An 18,215-nucleotide genomic window follows, 5' to 3' on the forward strand; every position below is an offset into this window, starting at 1 on the left:
TGGTGAGATTGTTTTTGGTGGACTTGACCCAAAGCACTTCAAAGGAGAGCATACTTATGTTCCTGTGACACATAAAGGTTACTGGCAGTTCGACATGGGTGATCTCCAAATTGCTGGCAAACCAACCGGTAAGTAAACTTTAGAGATGTTCCAGTTTCAACATGAATGAATCCTTTAGATATATATTTTGACATCTACGTTTCTATATTATTCAGGATATTGTGCTAAAGGTTGTTCTGCTATTGCTGATTCTGGAACTTCTCTGCTCACCGGTCCATCGGTGAGAAAGATTTTGCTGAAAACTGTGTTAGATTGTGCACTGTTTATTACCTGAAACATGCTAAATGGTTCTATTTGCTTTTGCATTTTTCCTTGTTTAGACTGTCATCACGATGATCAATCATGCGATTGGAGCACAAGGAATCGTAAGCCGTGAATGCAAAGCCGTGGTGGATCAATACGGAAAGACCATGTTGAACTCTCTTCTAGCTCAGGTTGAAATCACTGTTCATTACACATTCACACTTACCTATATATTAGCAGTACAATCTCGAATTTTACATCATCTGGCATGCAGGAGGATCCGAAGAAAGTATGCTCACAAATTGGAGTCTGCGCTTTTGACGGTACAGACAGTGTGAGGTTAGTAGTACTGACATAATCCAGGCAGAAAGATATGTCAAACATCAAACTTAAAAACTGCGTCATTTTTATCTGTAGTATGGGGATTCAGTCCGTTGTAGATGATGGAGCTTCAGGTCTTCTAAACCAAGCAATGTGCAGTGCCTGTCAAATGGCAGCCGTGTGGATGGAGAGTGAATTGACTCAGAATCAAACACAAGAACGAATACTCGCTTATGCTGCTGAGGTGAGTTTCGATTCGAGAGTGTATTGAAAGCCTTTTTTGGACATTAAACATGTTTAAAGCTCTAATCTCTCTGGAAATGTTTTTTTAGCTCTGTGACCATATACCAACTCAGAACCAACAATCAGCAGTGGACTGTGAGAAGGTTTCCTCTATGCCTATAGTCTCATTCACAATTGGTGGCAGAACCTTTGATCTCTCTCCTCAAGATGTAACTACTCTCATCAGTTTCAACTTATATTTCAGCTTACCAATATCATCATCATGTCTTATGCATCTTCTTTTTTTATCAATCAGTATATATTCAAGATTGGGGAAGGAGTTGAGACTCAGTGCACTAGCGGTTTCACAGCCATGGATATTCCTCCACCTCGTGGACCTCTCTGGTAACTATCATCTACAAATCTAATCTACACTAACCAAAAACACTCAACTTGCTTTACTTAAAACTTAGTGCAAAATTGCAGGATCTTGGGTGATATCTTCATGGGACCATATCACACTGTGTTTGATTACGGGAAAGCAAGAGTTGGATTTGCCAAAGCTGCTTAAACAAGATCTCTTCTTTAATACCCTTTTTTTATATGATGTTTGTGAATGTGTTTTAGACAAAAAATCTGAAAATGGTTGTAATAATTTAAACATATTGCTATATCCTAGAATGGTATCATCATAATACAGATTCTTATTTGGTTTCAGCTGTTCAATTTGCTTTAACAAACAGAGTACCAAGAGATTACAATGATTCCAAGGATTGAGCCTAATCACTCAGCCTTTGCCAAAGCCAGTGTTGTCACTGACCTCGCTCGCAGGGTCAAGAAAATGGCCCTGAAAAGAAAAAGGAAAAAAAGAAGAAGAGTGTTGAGATTAAGGAGAAGCTTCAACTGAGTAACAACAACAAGAATGAAAACATAGTGGCTGCAGAAAATGAATCATTGTCTTACCAAAAGAACGCGACGACGCTGTGCAAGATGACCCGGAAATGAAGTGGCACATACTTATAGTTTATCCATCCCACCACCGGGAAAAACTGTGATTGACAATCATAGAATCAATCATTCAACAATTCTGGTTGTGGATCAAACTCTCTTAAATAAGGACATGAACTAAACTGATATCTCTCACTTACCGTCCATGCAGTAAGCTGGACAGTCGGGTATGTCTTCTTGATCCTTTCTCTAACAAGGTTCCAGGGAGTTCCTGTTTCACTCAACATTGCAGAACTGTTAGTAAGAGCTCTTAATACCATCCACAACTTTAAAGGTTTTGCAAACGGGGGAACTTACTTTCGATGACTACTCCATAATAGATCATGAAAAGCAAATGGTTCAGTGGTGACAATGTCAGTTGTTCCACAATTACCTACCAAAAACATTACAGATTCAAACAGACCATTCAGCATAAACCAATCTTTAACATGCAAATCATCTAAAGGTAGTAGACAATTCTACCTTCTTTGCCACAGTCTTTGTGTCTTTCTTCCCTTTAAAAACCTTATCCAGATATGTATGAAAGCAATGCCCCGCTGGTCCGAGAAAACCACCCGCAAATATCTGTCAAACGGTAAACAATTTAACAAAAATCCATCTTGAAACTATCATTGAAAATGCTATCAAATGAAGCTTGAACTTGGGGAGGTTCTACAAGAGAGAAAGGTTCAAGCTTTACCACTTTGAGAAGAACCCTTCTGAGCTGAATCTTCTGTATGCCAGAGAGTTTCTGAGATACAACATCACTAACACCAGACAACACTCCAGCAGTAATTGCCTAACAAATCACAGACGAATTGACTCCAAGCTCATTAGAATCATTCACATAAATTTCCAGCTAATCATAAAAAAAAAAAGTCAACGTGCTATTTAAAAATCACAATGAAACTCTCTCACACAGTCGGACTATTAAACTGGGTTAGGTTAAAAACACAAACTTTCAATTTAAAAACAACATCATCGTCACTCAATCGATGAGACACTAAAGAAACGAAACTGCATCAGTTGCTTCCCAATTAATCAAATTCAAATCACAATGAGCAAGAGACAAAAGAAAAGCTCGAACCTTTGTTCTTAAAGGATGTTGCTGAAGCTGTGACAAGTAACGTTGCAGAGTCGTCTTCTTCGGTGAAGATCCCATTTTTTTGGATTTTTCTTTTATGATTGACTGATTAGTGTGTTTCCTGTGTTTGTGTCTAAAAGCAATTTGAACCAAATTCTCTCATCTCATCTACAAAACAAAAACCAAACCGGTTTAATCTCAAATAAACAAACCAAAATGAACCGATATAAACCGGTTTAAAGACTCGTTCTACGACGATGGCGGGTAAAATTGGGAGGCTTTACGGTTAGACCAAAACCGCCACAGAAGAAACAATCAAAGCCTTAATAAATTCATTAATTGTGTTTGGTCTTTGGTCAAAAATTTCTCTCTTTGGTCAATTCAATTCCTTTAATTTTCTTGCTTTGTTTTATGCCAATCATCTAAAACTTATATATACCACACACATTACATACTCTCTTCATCCATTCATCAAATACAATCACAAAGGCTCCTTTGAGAGACTTTTATAACCAACGTAACCAAAACCAACCAAGAATCATCCATACTGCTGCTATATCTTTGTAAACACTTATAATGGCTTCATTACAGGTTTCAAGAGTAGTTCTTTCGTCTTCTACCTCTTGTTCGAGACCTAAAGCTGCAGTCTCCATACCGAAACTACCAAAATTTAACGTGTCGGTTCCAAAAATACCGATAAAGAAACAGACTTTATCGGTTAAAGAACCGAGCTTTGAGTTTGTAGAAAATCTTCCTCTTTCTTTGATACAGAGGAGAGGCTCTGATGCTATCCAAAGGGCGCGTCTCAATACGGTTCTTGAAGAAGTTATGGATAGGATTGAGATGCATAAGAACATCGGAGATCAACGCAATAATTGGAACTCTCTATTGCTCAATTCTGTCAACATGATCACTCTTACAGCCGCTTTGATGGCCGGGATGGCCTCGGTTAATGCTCACGGTGTAGATTCTGTGACCGCTGTGAAGATAGCTTCAACGGTGTTGTTGACATCTGCTACGGGTTTCGCTGCCTTGATGAGCAAGATTCAACCGTCACAGCTTACTGAAGAACAGAGGAATGCGACGAGGCTGTTCAAGAGGTTGAGAGTCGAAATCGAAATGTTTCTAAGAGAGAACGAGGATATTACAGAAGAAGATGTGAAGGAAGCGATAAAGAGAGTGTTGTCTCTAGACAAAGCTTACCCTCTTCCTCTGATCGGAACAATGCTCGAGAAGTTTCCGGAAGAGTTTAAACCAGCGAGTTGGTGGCCTGAAAACAAACCTAAAACCGGTCTTGCGGATGGATGGAGTCACGAGCTCGAGACGGAGATGAGAGAAGTTGCTCATGTGGTGAAGAGCAGAGACGCAGAAGAATATGAGAAATTAGGTAACGTGGCATTGAAGCTAAACCGGTTCTTGGCTATCTCTGGACCAGTTTTAACCGGAGTTTCGGCAGTGAGCTCTGTTTTTATCGGTCAAGATTCCGGCTTAGCTGGAATCGTGGCGATGACTTGTGCTTCTTTGGCCGCGGTTGTCAACACCTTAGAGCATGGTGGTCAAGTGGGAATGGTGTTTGAAATGTATAGAAACTCAGCTGGATTCTTCTCTCTGTTAGAAGAAACGATGAATTCGACAGAGAAGAAAGAGAACGGTCAAGGGTACGAGACAAGAGTTGCGGTGAAGCTAGGGAGAAGCTTATCGGAACTAAGAGATCGAACCTTTCTCAAGTTAAGGCTAATGAATTCGCAAGCAAGCTTTTCTAGTTTTTCTATGTTAGAGAGAACATTCTTCATTCTTTATTTGTATAGATGAATTCATTCATTTAATTTTTTGATTTATATGTTACAAACAAATTTATTTTACTATTTTAATTTAAATATCAAACNCAGAAAGAGAACGGTCAAGTGTACGAGACAAGAGTTGCGGTGAAGCTAGGTAGAAGCCTATCCGAACTGAGAGATCTCGCGAAGAGATCAGATCTTTCTCAAGTTAAGGCCAATGAATTCGCAAGCAAGCTTTTCTAATTTTTTCTATATTAGAGAGAACATTCTTCATTCTTTTTTTAAGTTTTTTTGTATAGATGAATTCGTTCAATCATTCTTTGATTTATTTGTTACAAACAAGATTATTTTACTTAAGTTGTAGATGAATCTTTTGTCATAATCTTGAGCTTAAGTAGTAGGGAGTGGGTATTTTAGCAAACCGAAATGACCAAACTCAATATGAGAAACGACCGGATCAAAACCAAAACGAAATTATTGAACTAATTGACCCAATCTAATTTTTGGGGTCAAAAAAAATACAATAGAGATCCAAAATTGAATCCGTTTATTAAATTGAAATTCTTTAATACCAACAGGTATCTTCGATTAAAATATCTAGTAAAGATTTAATTAAATGAGTAAAGAAAATAATTATTTACTTGAATTCACAAACCAAACTGAACTAGATTCGCTTATTGTTCGGTAACAAAATTCCAGTACCGAAATAACCAAACTGAACCAAACGTTATTTCTTTTGACTGATAATATAGTATTGTGACAATACATACATTACATTGGTCATGTGAAGGCTTACCGAAGATGAAGTGATCAAGACTTGAATTAGGGACATGCTCGTAGACAAGAATCTCTTCATTTCCTTCATTACAGAAACCAAGAAGCTTAACAAGATTTCTATGTTGGAGTCTTGTCAAGAGTAAGACTTCATTCTTAAATTCTAACTCTCCTTGTCCTGAACCTCTAGCTAATCTCTTGCCCGCTCGGTAATATCTGTTGGCGACACTCCAAACAAACGCAAAGCTATAGGCACTACGCACGTCACTCAACCTCATCACACATCCGCACGCGTTACTATCAATCAAGCTGCATTCGATGAAGCCGTACAGAGGGTCCTGGACCGGATGAGCGGGCAAGCAGCGCAAATGGCGTCTCAAGGACAAAGCGACCACGCAAAGCGCCATAGGCGACGATCTGAACCTTGACATGAACGGGATGAAGAAACGCTGGCACCACACACACCGCGAGCTGACCACCACACCAATGGAAGGCCCCGACTCTCGTCAGTCATCGTTGGACCTAACAACGAACACCTAAGAGTACACTTCCCGACCGACCAGAACCTAACGGATCAACGCGTTGGGCGACATGAATCCGAGGACGCTGAAAAGCGTGCCTTACAGCGAGAACTTCAGCAGATACAAGCACATCTGAAGAAAATTACGTCCCAGATGCACCGAGCAACTAGCGCAGCACCAGAGCTAGAAACCATACTGAAAGAGGCACGACGCTCGCCTTTCACAACAAGAGTATCAAGAGTTAGAGTCAGGCACAACCCTGACAACAACAAGAACAAGTCAATTCCATACGATGGGAAGGGAGACCCCACAGTCTTTCTGAAATAGATGGCCATCCACATCAGTCGGTCGTGTTTCTCACCTGAGGAAGAAGACGATGGAAGCTGTCAGTTGTTCGTCGAGAGTCTATCTGGCGAGACTCTGAATTGGTTTTCAAGACTTGAAGCCGACTCGATCGATGGATACCGAGCATTGACGAGCGCCTTCCTTCAGCATCACCAGTGCTTCATGCAGGTCCCGGCATCGAATGCCGACCTGTGGAGAATGTATAAGAAACCTAACGAGTTGTTGCAGAATTTTATGGACAGGTTCAAAGGTGTTGTATCCCAGCTCGCCATAAATGACGACGCTGCAATCGGTGCGTTGAAGAACGCGCTGGCTCACAGAACCAGATTCAAAGAAGACATGACAATCCAACTCGTCATGAATTTGGGTGAAGTACTTGCACGTGCCAACCGGTACATCCAAGTGGAAGAAGACAAAGAAAAGAGAAACCGAACCAACCAGATATGGTAGAGAAAGCACCCAAAAAAGTCCCAAGCTCAAAGGGCAAAGCTGTAGACAAATACTACGAGCCGTGCCAGCATTACAACAGGGACTACGCGAGGGGCGAGAAAGGAAGGAAAGCGACGATGTTCGCTATCGATGGAAAGGAGCAACAACAGAGTAAGCCCTGGAATAAGTACTATCGCAAATCCGACGGTCCTAGCTACAAAGGCAAGCGTACTGCAAATTCTACAAATTTGGCGGACATTTCGGTGAAGAGTGCAAAACACTTCAATTGCTGCTCCTTCACAATTCCCCTTACTAGTTGACAGACGAGCAACAACATGACAAAGAGCGCATAGAGGAAGCGGTACGAGATGATCGGGCACCGGAAGTCGCACGCCTACCTCCTCTTCTGAAACAAATTCATGACATAGGAGACCGCGTTGACGCTCCAGTCCCTCGCCAAAGGATCATCATGATCATGGGCAGATTGTCTACATGCCGTGATTCCGTTCGATCAATCCAGGCTTACTGTCGCGAGGAAGAAACGAAGCGCAACTGGCCCTCAAATAGTACCACTACCAAGAAACCCACTGATCCAATAATCTTTACTGACGAAGACGCACGGAATGCAAGTGCAAACAATGATCCGCTGGTCGTGGAGATGGTAATCGGGGAAAGTACGGTGACAAGGATCCTGATAGACACCGGAAGCTCGGTGAATGTAATATTCAAGGATGTGCTGATCCAAATGGAGATAGATCTGCGTAACACGGTCGCTGATATGCAACTTCTGACGGGATTCGATGGTGACACCATCATGACTGTCATAACAATAATGCTCCCGATCTACATAGGCGGTACGATGCAGTGCTTCAACTTTGCAATCGTGGACAAACCCATTGTCTACAATGTCATTCTAGGAACACCATGGTTGCACAGGATGCACGCTGTCGCGTCAACTTATCATCAATATGTCAAGTTCCCGAACGCGTACGGTATCTACACGATGCGCGGAGATCCTCTGATGGTGCGAACTTGCTTCATCATCGAGAAAAAGATGCGCAATGCAAGAGCATTCGTGATTGCCGAATCAGCGCCACCGCGAGATCCACGCATACCACCACCAAAAGAGTGTGTGATCCAAGTCAACATCAATTTGTCTGATCCCAAGCGTTGCGTCGGAATAGGCGCCGAGCTACCGGTAGCTCTAAGGGACGAACTCGTTCAGTTTTTGCATAAAAACGCGACCACATTCGCTTGGACGATATATCATATGACCGAGATCGAGACCAGAATTACCAGCCACAAGCTCAACGTCGATCCAACTTACAAATCTATTAAGCAGAAGCGTCGAAAGCTCGGGGTGGAACGCACAACTGCAGTAATTGACGAGGTACAGAAGCGACTAGATGCTGGTTCAATTACTAAAGTTTGCTATCCAGATTGGCTGAGTAACCCGGTCGTGGTTAAGTAGAAGAATGGTACATGGATAGTCTCCGTCGACTTCACAGACCTCAACAAACCCTATCTAAAAGACAGCTTTCCTCTTCCGCGCATTGACCAACTCATCGAGGCTACGGCTGGAAACGAACTGCTATCTTTCATGGATGCGTTTTTGAGTTACAACCAGATTATGATGCACAAGGATGACCGTGAGAAGACCGCATTCATTACTGAACAAGACACTTTCTGCTACAGAGTCATGCCCTTTGGGTTAAAAAACACGGGAGCAACGTATCAGCGACTGGTGAACCGGATGTTCGCAAGCCAACTTGGTCGGACAATGGAAGTCTACATTGATGACATGCTCGTCAAGTCAGCTCAAGCCGCAGACCATGTCGCACACTTGAAGCAGTGCTTCGAGATACTCAAAAAGTACAACATGAAGCTTAACCCGCCTAAGTGCACATTTGGTGGAACTTCCGGAGAATTCCTAGGGTATTTCGTTACAAAACACGATATAGAAGCTAATCCGAAACAGATTTCAACAATTATTAATCTTCCTTCCCCAAGGAATACCCGCGAGGTGCAATGTCTTACTCGACAAATCGCCACGTTAAACCGCTTCATCTCCCATTCAACAGACAAATGCTTACCGTTTTATCAGCTCTTTCGCGGAAACAAACGTTTTGAGTGGGACAAAAAATGCAAATCGACGTTCAAAGAATTAAAGGACTATCTCTCATCTCCACCAGTACTCGCCAAACCGGAACAGGGAGAGACGTTGTATCTTTACATCGTAATCTCTTCTTCGACCATAAGTTGCGTGCTTGTCAGAGAAGATCGTGGCGAGCAACATCCTATCTTCTACATGAGCAAGACTCTCGATGGCGCCAAACTTCGATATCCGAATCTTGAGAAGCTTGCATACGCGGTCGTAATCTCAGATCGCAAGCTCCGCCCCTACTTCCAGTCTCACACTGTCGAAGTCTTGACGAATCAACCTCTACGGACAATTCTTCATAGCCCGAGCCAGTAAGGACGCCTAGTGAAGTGGGCAGTTGGGTTAAGCAAATACGATATAGAGTACAAGAACCGCACCTGCGCCAAGTCACAAGTTCTCGTAGATTTCCTCGTTGAACTCTCTCCCGAACTCGAAGCTGACTCGCCTCAACCCAAAATATGGACATTTCACGTGGACGGCGCATCATCGAAGTGGGCTCAGGAGCGGGTGTATGCCTAATCAACCTCTATGGACAATTCTTCATAGCCCGAGCCAGTAAGGACGCCTAGTGAAGTGGGCAGTTGGGTTAAGCAAATACGATATAGAGTACAAGAACCGCACCTGCGCCAAGTCACAAGTTCTCTTAGATTTCCTTGTTGAACTCTCTCCCGAACTCGAAGCTGACTCGCCTCAACCCAAAATATGGACATTTCTCGTGGACGGCACATCATCGAAGTGGGCTCAGGAGCGGGTGTATGCCTAACCTCTCCAACTGGCGAAATCTTGGAGCAGTCTCCGCTTCAAACAACGACGCTGAGTATGAAGCATTAATCACTGGATTGCGTCTCGCGCACGGAATCAAAGTCAAGAAAATTCAAGCTTACTGCGACTCTCAGCTAGTCAAGCATCAGTTCAGTGGAGATTATGCAGCAAGACACGAGCGCATGGATGCCTACCTCAAGGTCGTTCGCGACTTGTCCCAAAAGTTTGAGTTCTTTGAGCTCGTCAAGATCCCCTGAAGTGACAATGCTCCGGCTGATGCACTCGCGACGCTTGCTTCTACATCATATCCTGATCTCCGCCTAGTAATACCTGTAGAGAGCATTGATCAACCAAGTATCAACGTTAACTTGTTGCCCTCTGCTCCAGCCAAGTTTCTTGAAGTTGCGCCCTCAACGGACACGCCAACAAACCCGAGCAACATCTTAGCAATTGCCTCATCAATCACAAGACCAGCCCCAGCAGCCACAAATGCAACCATCCCAGCCATGCCCATTGCAACTCTTGATATCTCTGCAAATGATGAGTGGCAAACTGAAATCATCAGGTTCATCGCAGATGGAATAATCCCAACAGACAAGTGGGAAGCAAGGCGTTTGCAGGTTAAGAGCGCACACTACACGATGCTGGACGGCAACTTGTATCGTTGGGATGCAGTCGGCGCTCTTCTCATCTGCGTCAACAAGAAGGACGTCAATGATATCATGCGAGAAGTTCACGAAGGAGCTGGTGGAAACCACTCTGGTGGACGCGCTTTGGCACTTTGAATCCGCCGCAATGGTCACTTCTGGCCAACCATGGTCGCCAATTGTTCCGCATTCGCAGCCAAGTGTCATGCACCATTCATCCATTCTCCGACCGAACTTCTGCGAACAACGTCACCACCCTACCCCTTAATGCGATGGGCGATGGATATTGTCGGTCCGCTAAAACCATGTAACCAAAAGAAGTATCTCTTGATCATGATGGACTACTTTACCAAGTGGGTCGAAGCAGAATCGTATGTCTCGCTCGAAGCGAATGAAGTCCAGAATTTTGTTTGGAAGAACATCATATGCAGACATGAACTCCCATACTAGATCGTATGCGACAACGGTCTACAATTCATCTCCCTAAGCTTTGAAGGATTCTGCGCTGGCTGGCGGATACGCCTGAGCAAGTCAGCTCTGAGATACCCGCAGGGCAACGAACAAGCAGTGATAACCAACAAGACCATACTCGCGGGAATTAAAAAACGCCTCGATGCAAAAAGGCACTCTGGGCTGACAAACTCGACGGTGTCCTGTGGTCTCACCAAACTTTCCCGTGCACATCCATTGGACGAACTCCGTTCTCCCTCGCGTACGGTATGGAAGCACTCGCACTAGCCGAAGTTGGGATCCCGACGCTCCGACGCTCTATGCTTATTCACAATCCGGAGTTAAACATCAAAATGATGTGTGACAGACTCCTTTTCATCGAAGAAGAGCGCGACCAAGCACTACTACGCATTCAAAACTATCAGCAAGCCGCTGCGAAATTCTACAACAAAAAAGTCAAGTCTCGTCACTTCTCCGAGGGCGACCTCGTCCTCCGCAAAGTGTATGAAAACACGACTGAGAAGAACGTAGGAAAGCTCAGCGCACATTGGGAATGCCCTTACTTAGTTTCCAAGATCGTCTAGCCAGACGTCATCAGCTACTCGAGATGAACGACACGCCAAACCCGCGATCGTGGAACTCCGCCAACCTCAAGAGCTACTATCATTAGTCTGCCAATCGCCACCGAGCATTTTCATGTAATATGAACTACGAATAGTTTGATCCCTTTCGAGAAACGTGCGCAACACACTATTCATCCCGGAACTCTCCGAACGTTTCAAAAAACTTGCGCAACGCACTAAACATCTCCCAGAACCTTTCGGAAGGTCTTGAAGCCCTTAAAAATCTTCTGTTCCTTCTCCAAGACGGACCTGAAGACGAAGAGTTGTACCCGACGAGCTCAAGCAAGCCATCGCTCATCGGACTAGGGGGACCATTGTTGGATATGGGCTTCGCCCCCAACATTCAAGGAGGCCCAAACAGAAGATTCTTAAGAAGTTTAGGGCTTGAAGTCATGGATCTGGCCCATCTGGCCGCAGGGGCAAAATCGTCATTTGCAGAAGTGACATAAGGGACCCTAGGTCAATGGCCCAATATAAATACCATATGTCATTGTCAGGGCTGTGGATCCGAAATCTTGGCAATCAGAGAGAAAAGAGCAATTATTCTCGTATTAACTGTGCTTAGAACTTCGATTGCATTTTCTGTAGCTTCAATTCTACGTTAATAAAGGACCAGTTCTGATTTATCCCCATTAATATTTGTATTATTTACATTGTCGATTTCATACATCAACAATATCCCCTGTGACAGATGTATATCATTGAACCATATAAAGATTTTGATAAGATGCTTATATGAGGTTATACTAAAATTTCTTACCTTATAGACTGATCCAAATCCACCTTGGCCAAGCTTATTTTCCGGAGAGAACTCATCGATTGCAATTAAGATCATGCCAAGATCAAAACTTAACATAGATAGACCATCAGAATCAGAGTTCTCTACACATATACAATATAAAGCTATTCCTTCAAAAAAAAAAAAAAACAAAAACTCCAAAACTTCTCTACAATTTACTCAAAAATCGTTAAACTAAACTCACTGTTGATTCTAGTATAAATCTTCCTCCGCATCCGATGATAAGCAAGCACGAAAGCAACAAACACGACAAGATTGATGACCGTAGGAACAACAACAACCACAACGCTCCATGGTTGAAATATTCTTCCTGAAAAATCCCCCAAAGGTTAAGTTTTATATATGAAAAGTTGAAAACGAAGTGAACTAATCAACTATAGTACCTTTCTTAACCCGAGAGTCTTCTCGAGGTTGAGGAGGTCAAGGACGCGCGGAAACTCTCTGTAGATTATCGAAAGCTCCTACGAAACGGTACAAATCCCATCGGAAATAACAATTAGGGCGTGAAACTGTTCCCCCTACTCTGTCCTGGTTATTTTCTTGATTATACCTAACATTCTCTCTCAGACAAAGATTACAGTCACTGGAAGATAAATCAGGTGTGCATTGCATCAACATATAAACTTCAGGAGTGTCTGTAAACTCTGCACTTGAGACTTTATAATACTTCAACACCAAGGACTCATCAGCCGTCGATGCAACCTCTACAGTTCGATTGGCCATGGCAGAAAACTTTAGGCTGATTCGGGTTAGATTCGAAGAGGGGGGAAGACTCGAGTGAGGGACATTCCCAACTTTCTCAAGCTTTAGCTCGCCAAATTTATGGACATTTCAGTAGCGTACTAGGCAAGAAACGTTTGCATCGTTTTCGGAATCCCAGTGATATGCTTCTGTTTTGCCTTGGCATTGAGTTAAAAGATTCCTACTTATTCTATCGACGCAGCACGACAAGCCTTTTCTTCGTAGTGTTTTCGACAAAGAGCACGAGCGTAAACTCCACCTCGTGAAGCGTTGTAGAAACCACATTCTTTGATAACGTTTGATGCAAGAGTAGATAATAGAGAGTTGAGGTTTTCGCCATAGGTTGTGTTTAGAGAGAAGTTTTCATTGCCGCAGAGGAAGGTAGTGTGAACGCCAATGATGGTTAAGAGGATGAAGAAGAGAAGAAAACAAAGGAGGTAAAAAAGAAAGGATTTTTCCATCAATATAGGGGAATTTTGCACTTACACCCACTTTCATCTAAAGTATTCACCCTTACACTCAATTTCTATTAGGGTTTGTTAGTGTTTTAGTACATTTTAGAAACATAATTATGGGTTTGGTGCATACACTATTTATAATTGGAAGAAAAGGATCTATGAGATAAAAGGTGCAAGAGATAGGGATTTATGTGGGACATAGGGATTTTGTGAATTTTACATAAACACCCTGGTCGATTGTTTTCGACAAGAAAGATGAGAGTGAGAAAGAATAGGAGAAATGAAAAGTGGGCCATGACGAGAAAGCCAGCAGGACACGTTATCTGCCATTTCTCTCTGTTATTATTTTTTTATTTTTTTAATTTTTTTTTAATTTTTAAACATAACCCCTAAATTTTAATAACTAAAGAATTAGTTGTAATTTTTTTTTTTTTTTTTTTTTTTTTTTTTTTTTTTTTTTTTTTTTTTTTTTTTTTTTTTTTNAAAAATCTATGTTTTTTCTTCTATTATTTGATATGCATTTTGTTTGATAATTTTAAAATATATTTTTTATATTTTTTATTTATTTATACAATTTAGTAGGTGTACAAATATAATCCGTACATCACATTAGTTGCACAAACATATATATATATATATATATATATATATATATAAATGTATCTATAAATCCGTACAGCTCATTTAGTGTACAAATGTATTTGTAAAGCTAAAATAGTATATATATATATATATTTATATACACTTATAAATTTACTATTTATAATAAGAGAAATATGTGTTTTTTACTATTTCTATAATAGGAAAGAAGTAACATAGATGAGAGAGTGAATTAGAGTGTAAGGATGTAAAATTACAAAATGACAATTGAACAAAAAGACATCCGTACAATTCATTAGGTGTAAAGAAGAATATACATATTCAGTTGTACAGATTTATATAGACATATATATATATAAATGTTACAATTATTTTCAAATATACAACTGTATACTAAATGAGCTGTACGGATTAAAATGTGTTTACGGATTATTACATCAGTACAATTAATAAGTTGTACGGTTTAAACCATCCATCATGATAACATCTTTATTTTACCCATATTAGCTATAGTTTTCATATGCATTTAGGAATAATTTGATGAGATTTCAGGTATAAAAGGTCTATTATCAAGTATTTCATGTTTCAACAAGGTTTTACAAGTTTTATAGCAATTTGGACCAAAAGACAAGGAAAACATGTTTCAGGACAGATTTAGACCTTTACAGTACATGCCACTTTTGAAGAACTTCCAGACCTCAAGATTTCAGGTATATATCATGCTTGGTGTATATGGAAAGCTGGAAGAGTCATCTTTCTCCTCGAAGTGAAATAAAGTCAATCCATCCAGCCATCCGGAGGATATGCCCAATTTACCGAGATGTGTTATAGACTGACGTGAAGAGAAGCATTCAGCCGATGGTCTTTTATTGAAGGCCTGACCAGCGACCATCACTGCGGCCCAGTCCAAGCCTCCTACACGGTCTAGAAGCCTCTTTTGCCGCCCCTTGTCCTGCACTTAAGAAAAGAAGACGTTTCCACCCTTACAAAACCCAGACCCCGAAAAAAACCCTATAAATACTCTTAAGACCTAGGGTTTTGAGGTGTGCCTTCAAGTGCCTTCAAGTGACTTCGAGAGCCTCCTTTGTGCCTCCTAAAAACCGCCCCTGCCGTGCGAGCCTAGACAACCAGAGAAGCTCTCTTGCTCGCCGTTCCATTGAAGCTTGAAGATCCACCAATCTCTCTTTCTAATCTTTCTTATACTTTCATACTTTCATTGCTTTTTGGATCAAGTTACTTTTGTGACAAATAGAGAAGTTTCCTTTGAACCCCTTTTGTTAATTGATTCGTTTTTGATGCTATACTTTATAATATCAATGTCGTTTCTTTGCATCATGAGCAAGTAGTTTACTTTGTTGGGTTTTATGGGGTGATTCAAGGGGAGTTCATGGTTCACTTCAATTAGGTTGTTAGATCTTATTTTCGGTTTTATATTAGAGTTCTTTTGGGACATTTTATTCTCAATGCATGTGCTTGGATTGATCACCAAATGCTGATCTATAGAACGGGAGCGCTAACCACGCTATCCTACTTCTCCGAACTAGTGTTATACCGAAACCTCGCATCATAACCTGCGTAAGTTGAGTTGCGGAGTTTGGTGAATGTATCGAACCTGGTTAACTAGCTGGTTGACATGCGTCGTTGCCTGCGAAAGTTGAGTAACGGAGTATAAAGACTTTAGACTTTCATTCTATGAGAATAGCTTGTTAGTTTATTAGTGTTTCGTAGTTGAGAACCTAGACCGAAATTAGTATTTACTTGTTAGATTTTACCCTTAATATTGCTTAGAACGATGAAAACCCTGAGATGACTTCCAAAATGCCCAACACCTTAGTCTTACAGTTTTAAACCGTTTTTATTTATTTGCAATAGTTATTAGGAAAACCAAAACCCCAATCTCTTATTTAGTCTTAGCCATAGTTCTTTCTCTTTTAATTCAATTTCTGCTAGCTATTACTCTCTGTGGGATCGATCCTAAAATACTACACTGATTAACTGTGCACTTTGAGTCGTTGTGTAGTCTTTTCAGGTAAAAGATTTGGAGTGAAATCACACATCACAGCATGTTAGATAGATTCAAACTGTTCAACAATATTTGTGTACGGTTTAAGTCATCCAACATATTGGATAGATTCAAACCATCCAACAATATTTGTTTACAGTTTAAACCATCCAGCATGTTGGATTGATTCACACCGTCCAATAATATTTGAGTATGGTTGATATTATGCTTTTTGTGTGTCTATCCTAGCAGGTTCAATTAACCTTATGCAGTTGTAATACTTAAGGTGTCAATCCAGTTGGGAAACTTTACTAGCAATCAAGATGCAATCAAGAAATCACAAGTCAAGCCAATTCAAGAGTGGTTTTATGTCTAACAATCTTAGAGTGATCAAAATGCAAAACGGAAATGCGTCACAGAAGTAGAAACGAAAATGTATGACAAGAAGCAAACAAGAATAAGTGAAACCGAAAACGGTTCTAAGCATGAACTAGATAACAAGAACCGAAACAGTCTCAGGAATGTAATATCAACCAAAAAGATAGACTTCCTAAGGATGAGAGTAATTAATGTCGGTGGAGTATCTTAGTCTACAGAGTGTTTAACATGCCACAAGCAACCTATCCCTAAACAATGAACATCACGACTTAGATAATCCAATCTCTTGACATAAGCTACTCAGACTTAACCACTTCCAAACATAGCTCTCGCTAGAGAAACATTATCAAGCAGGCATGAGAAACAAGTTCATTCACGTCAACAAACATCCTAGACAACTAATCTCTTAGGATAGGAATGTAAGTCTCTGGCACTAGTTGGTCAAACATTTCATCAAACACCTTTTGGGTGCGGAAATGTCTAAGAACTAGTTCCAATTGATCAGAGAGAAACTAGTAATTCAAACTCTAGTCCAGAAGGGAATCATACGAATCTAAGCTTAAACACCCCACATACTAAGATCCTCCACCTAATCTATCCCATCCTCAAGAACTCTAACACTACTCGGATCTAGAAATCATCATCAACGATGCAAATTCAGAAAACATTGAATCAAGTATCCTTAGATAGATAAGAATGGGATGAACAACTTTGTAGAAGAAATCAAATGCAAAAACTGAATCAACTCCAAGATATCGGATTACAAAATCTCAAAGCGTTTAGGTGGCTAGGTAAACCTTAAGGAAAAGAACAAAACGAGATAAAAGATGTCTTGGGCAAAGACTTAAAAAAATGTATATATAGTCAAACATGGAAAGCCCTAAAACATAAAACGACAAGTTAAAGAGTCGGTTTGGGATTCTCCTGACGCGTGTGAGATGGAGCGTCTTCCTGACATGTGCGATCGAGTCGGTGCACGTCGAGTGGAATACAATCTCATCGTGGCTCGATCGAGGTGGAGTGATGGCTCGAAGGTCGGCTTGAGCGGTGACTCGAAGGTCGGCTGGAGTGAGGTCGTGATCACTGGCTCGATCGAGGTGGAGTGATGGCTCGAAGGTCGGCTCGAGTGAGGTCGTGATGACTGGCTCGATGGTCGGCTCGAACGGATGCGTTTCCGACGTCTTCTAGATACCTGAAATACTCCGAAATGCATAATGTATGCAAGTATGATGCGAAAACTACCTAAACATGCAACGTGTATAAAAGAGGCTAGAAAATGATGCAAAACAACTAGTTATCCTAGCTAAATGCATGACAAATACATGCTAAGGAGAGGCAAAATATAGACATATCAACTCCCCCAAACTTATTCTTTGCTTGCCCTCAAGCAAACAATCAAGAACAAAGTATGGAAGAAAGGTGTGAAGATGGGGTTTCAGAACCTAAAACATGCTGAATAAAATAGTTAGAATCAAGGTCCTTGTTCTAAATTCTATGATACATGGTGAAGGAACTTTATTTCTTTAATCTACACATGCAATCCTATCAATCACTCCCTTTAACATTCAATAACAGAGATCCGTGAATCAAACTATGCAATGTTGTCAAAGTCATTTGGCTAAGGTAAAAGGTTAGAGACAAGTGAGGTCTCGTTCTCAAGTGGTTCTATCAATACATAACAAGGTTCTCTCATGAAAAGGAGTTGAGTTTAAGAGAAGGCTAAAGGTTGAAACCAACTGATATATACAAGAGTAGTACCCTGTCTACCCAAAGGTCCCAAGGAAACTTAGCTCTAACATTCTAACCCCCGGAGTTGGTCCTATCTCT

General features: G+C 41.1%; 3 protein-coding genes and 1 pseudogene across 3 annotated transcripts in view; 2 read left to right on the forward strand and 2 right to left on the reverse strand.

Moving 5' to 3' along the window:
* Positions 1-1,563, forward strand: part of LOC104773448 (aspartic proteinase A3-like) — a gene marked incomplete in the record, with an annotated part of 3,732 nt that extends 2,169 nt beyond the window's left edge. Inside the window, 8 exon segments of the mRNA XM_019242665.1 lie at positions 1-128; positions 216-280; positions 381-494; positions 578-642; positions 721-868; positions 957-1,076; positions 1,163-1,251; positions 1,333-1,563. Coding sequence (XP_019098210.1) covers positions 1-128; positions 216-280; positions 381-494; positions 578-642; positions 721-868; positions 957-1,076; positions 1,163-1,251; positions 1,333-1,417 — 814 coding nt within the window.
* LOC104773447 (peroxisomal membrane protein PMP22-like) lies at positions 1,409-3,035 on the reverse strand. The gene is made up of 7 exons (XM_010498060.1): positions 2,921-3,035; positions 2,534-2,632; positions 2,317-2,418; positions 2,152-2,227; positions 1,995-2,065; positions 1,810-1,895; positions 1,409-1,693 (listed from the first exon to the last, which is right to left on the reverse strand). The coding sequence occupies exons 1-7, from the start codon at positions 2,993-2,995 to the stop codon at positions 1,630-1,632; spliced, it is 573 nt and encodes a 190-aa protein (XP_010496362.1). The 5' UTR covers positions 2,996-3,035; the 3' UTR covers positions 1,409-1,629.
* Positions 3,036-3,444: 409 nt separating this feature from the next.
* Positions 3,445-4,941, forward strand: LOC104773449 (probable F-box protein At4g22030). Its single transcript, XM_010498062.1, has 2 exons — positions 3,445-4,568; positions 4,811-4,941. Exons 1-2 carry the CDS (start codon positions 3,494-3,496, stop codon positions 4,939-4,941), a joined length of 1,206 nt encoding a protein of 401 aa, XP_010496364.1. The 5' UTR covers positions 3,445-3,493.
* Positions 4,942-5,362: 421 nt separating this feature from the next.
* LOC109131568 lies at positions 5,363-13,411 on the reverse strand (annotated as a pseudogene).
* Positions 13,412-18,215: the final 4,804 nt, after the last annotated feature.

The sequence above is a fragment of the Camelina sativa genome, unplaced genomic scaffold (assembly GCF_000633955.1).
Source record: "Camelina sativa cultivar DH55 unplaced genomic scaffold, Cs unpScaffold00545, whole genome shotgun sequence".
In the NCBI taxonomy this organism is placed as follows: Eukaryota; Viridiplantae; Streptophyta; class Magnoliopsida; order Brassicales; family Brassicaceae; genus Camelina; species Camelina sativa.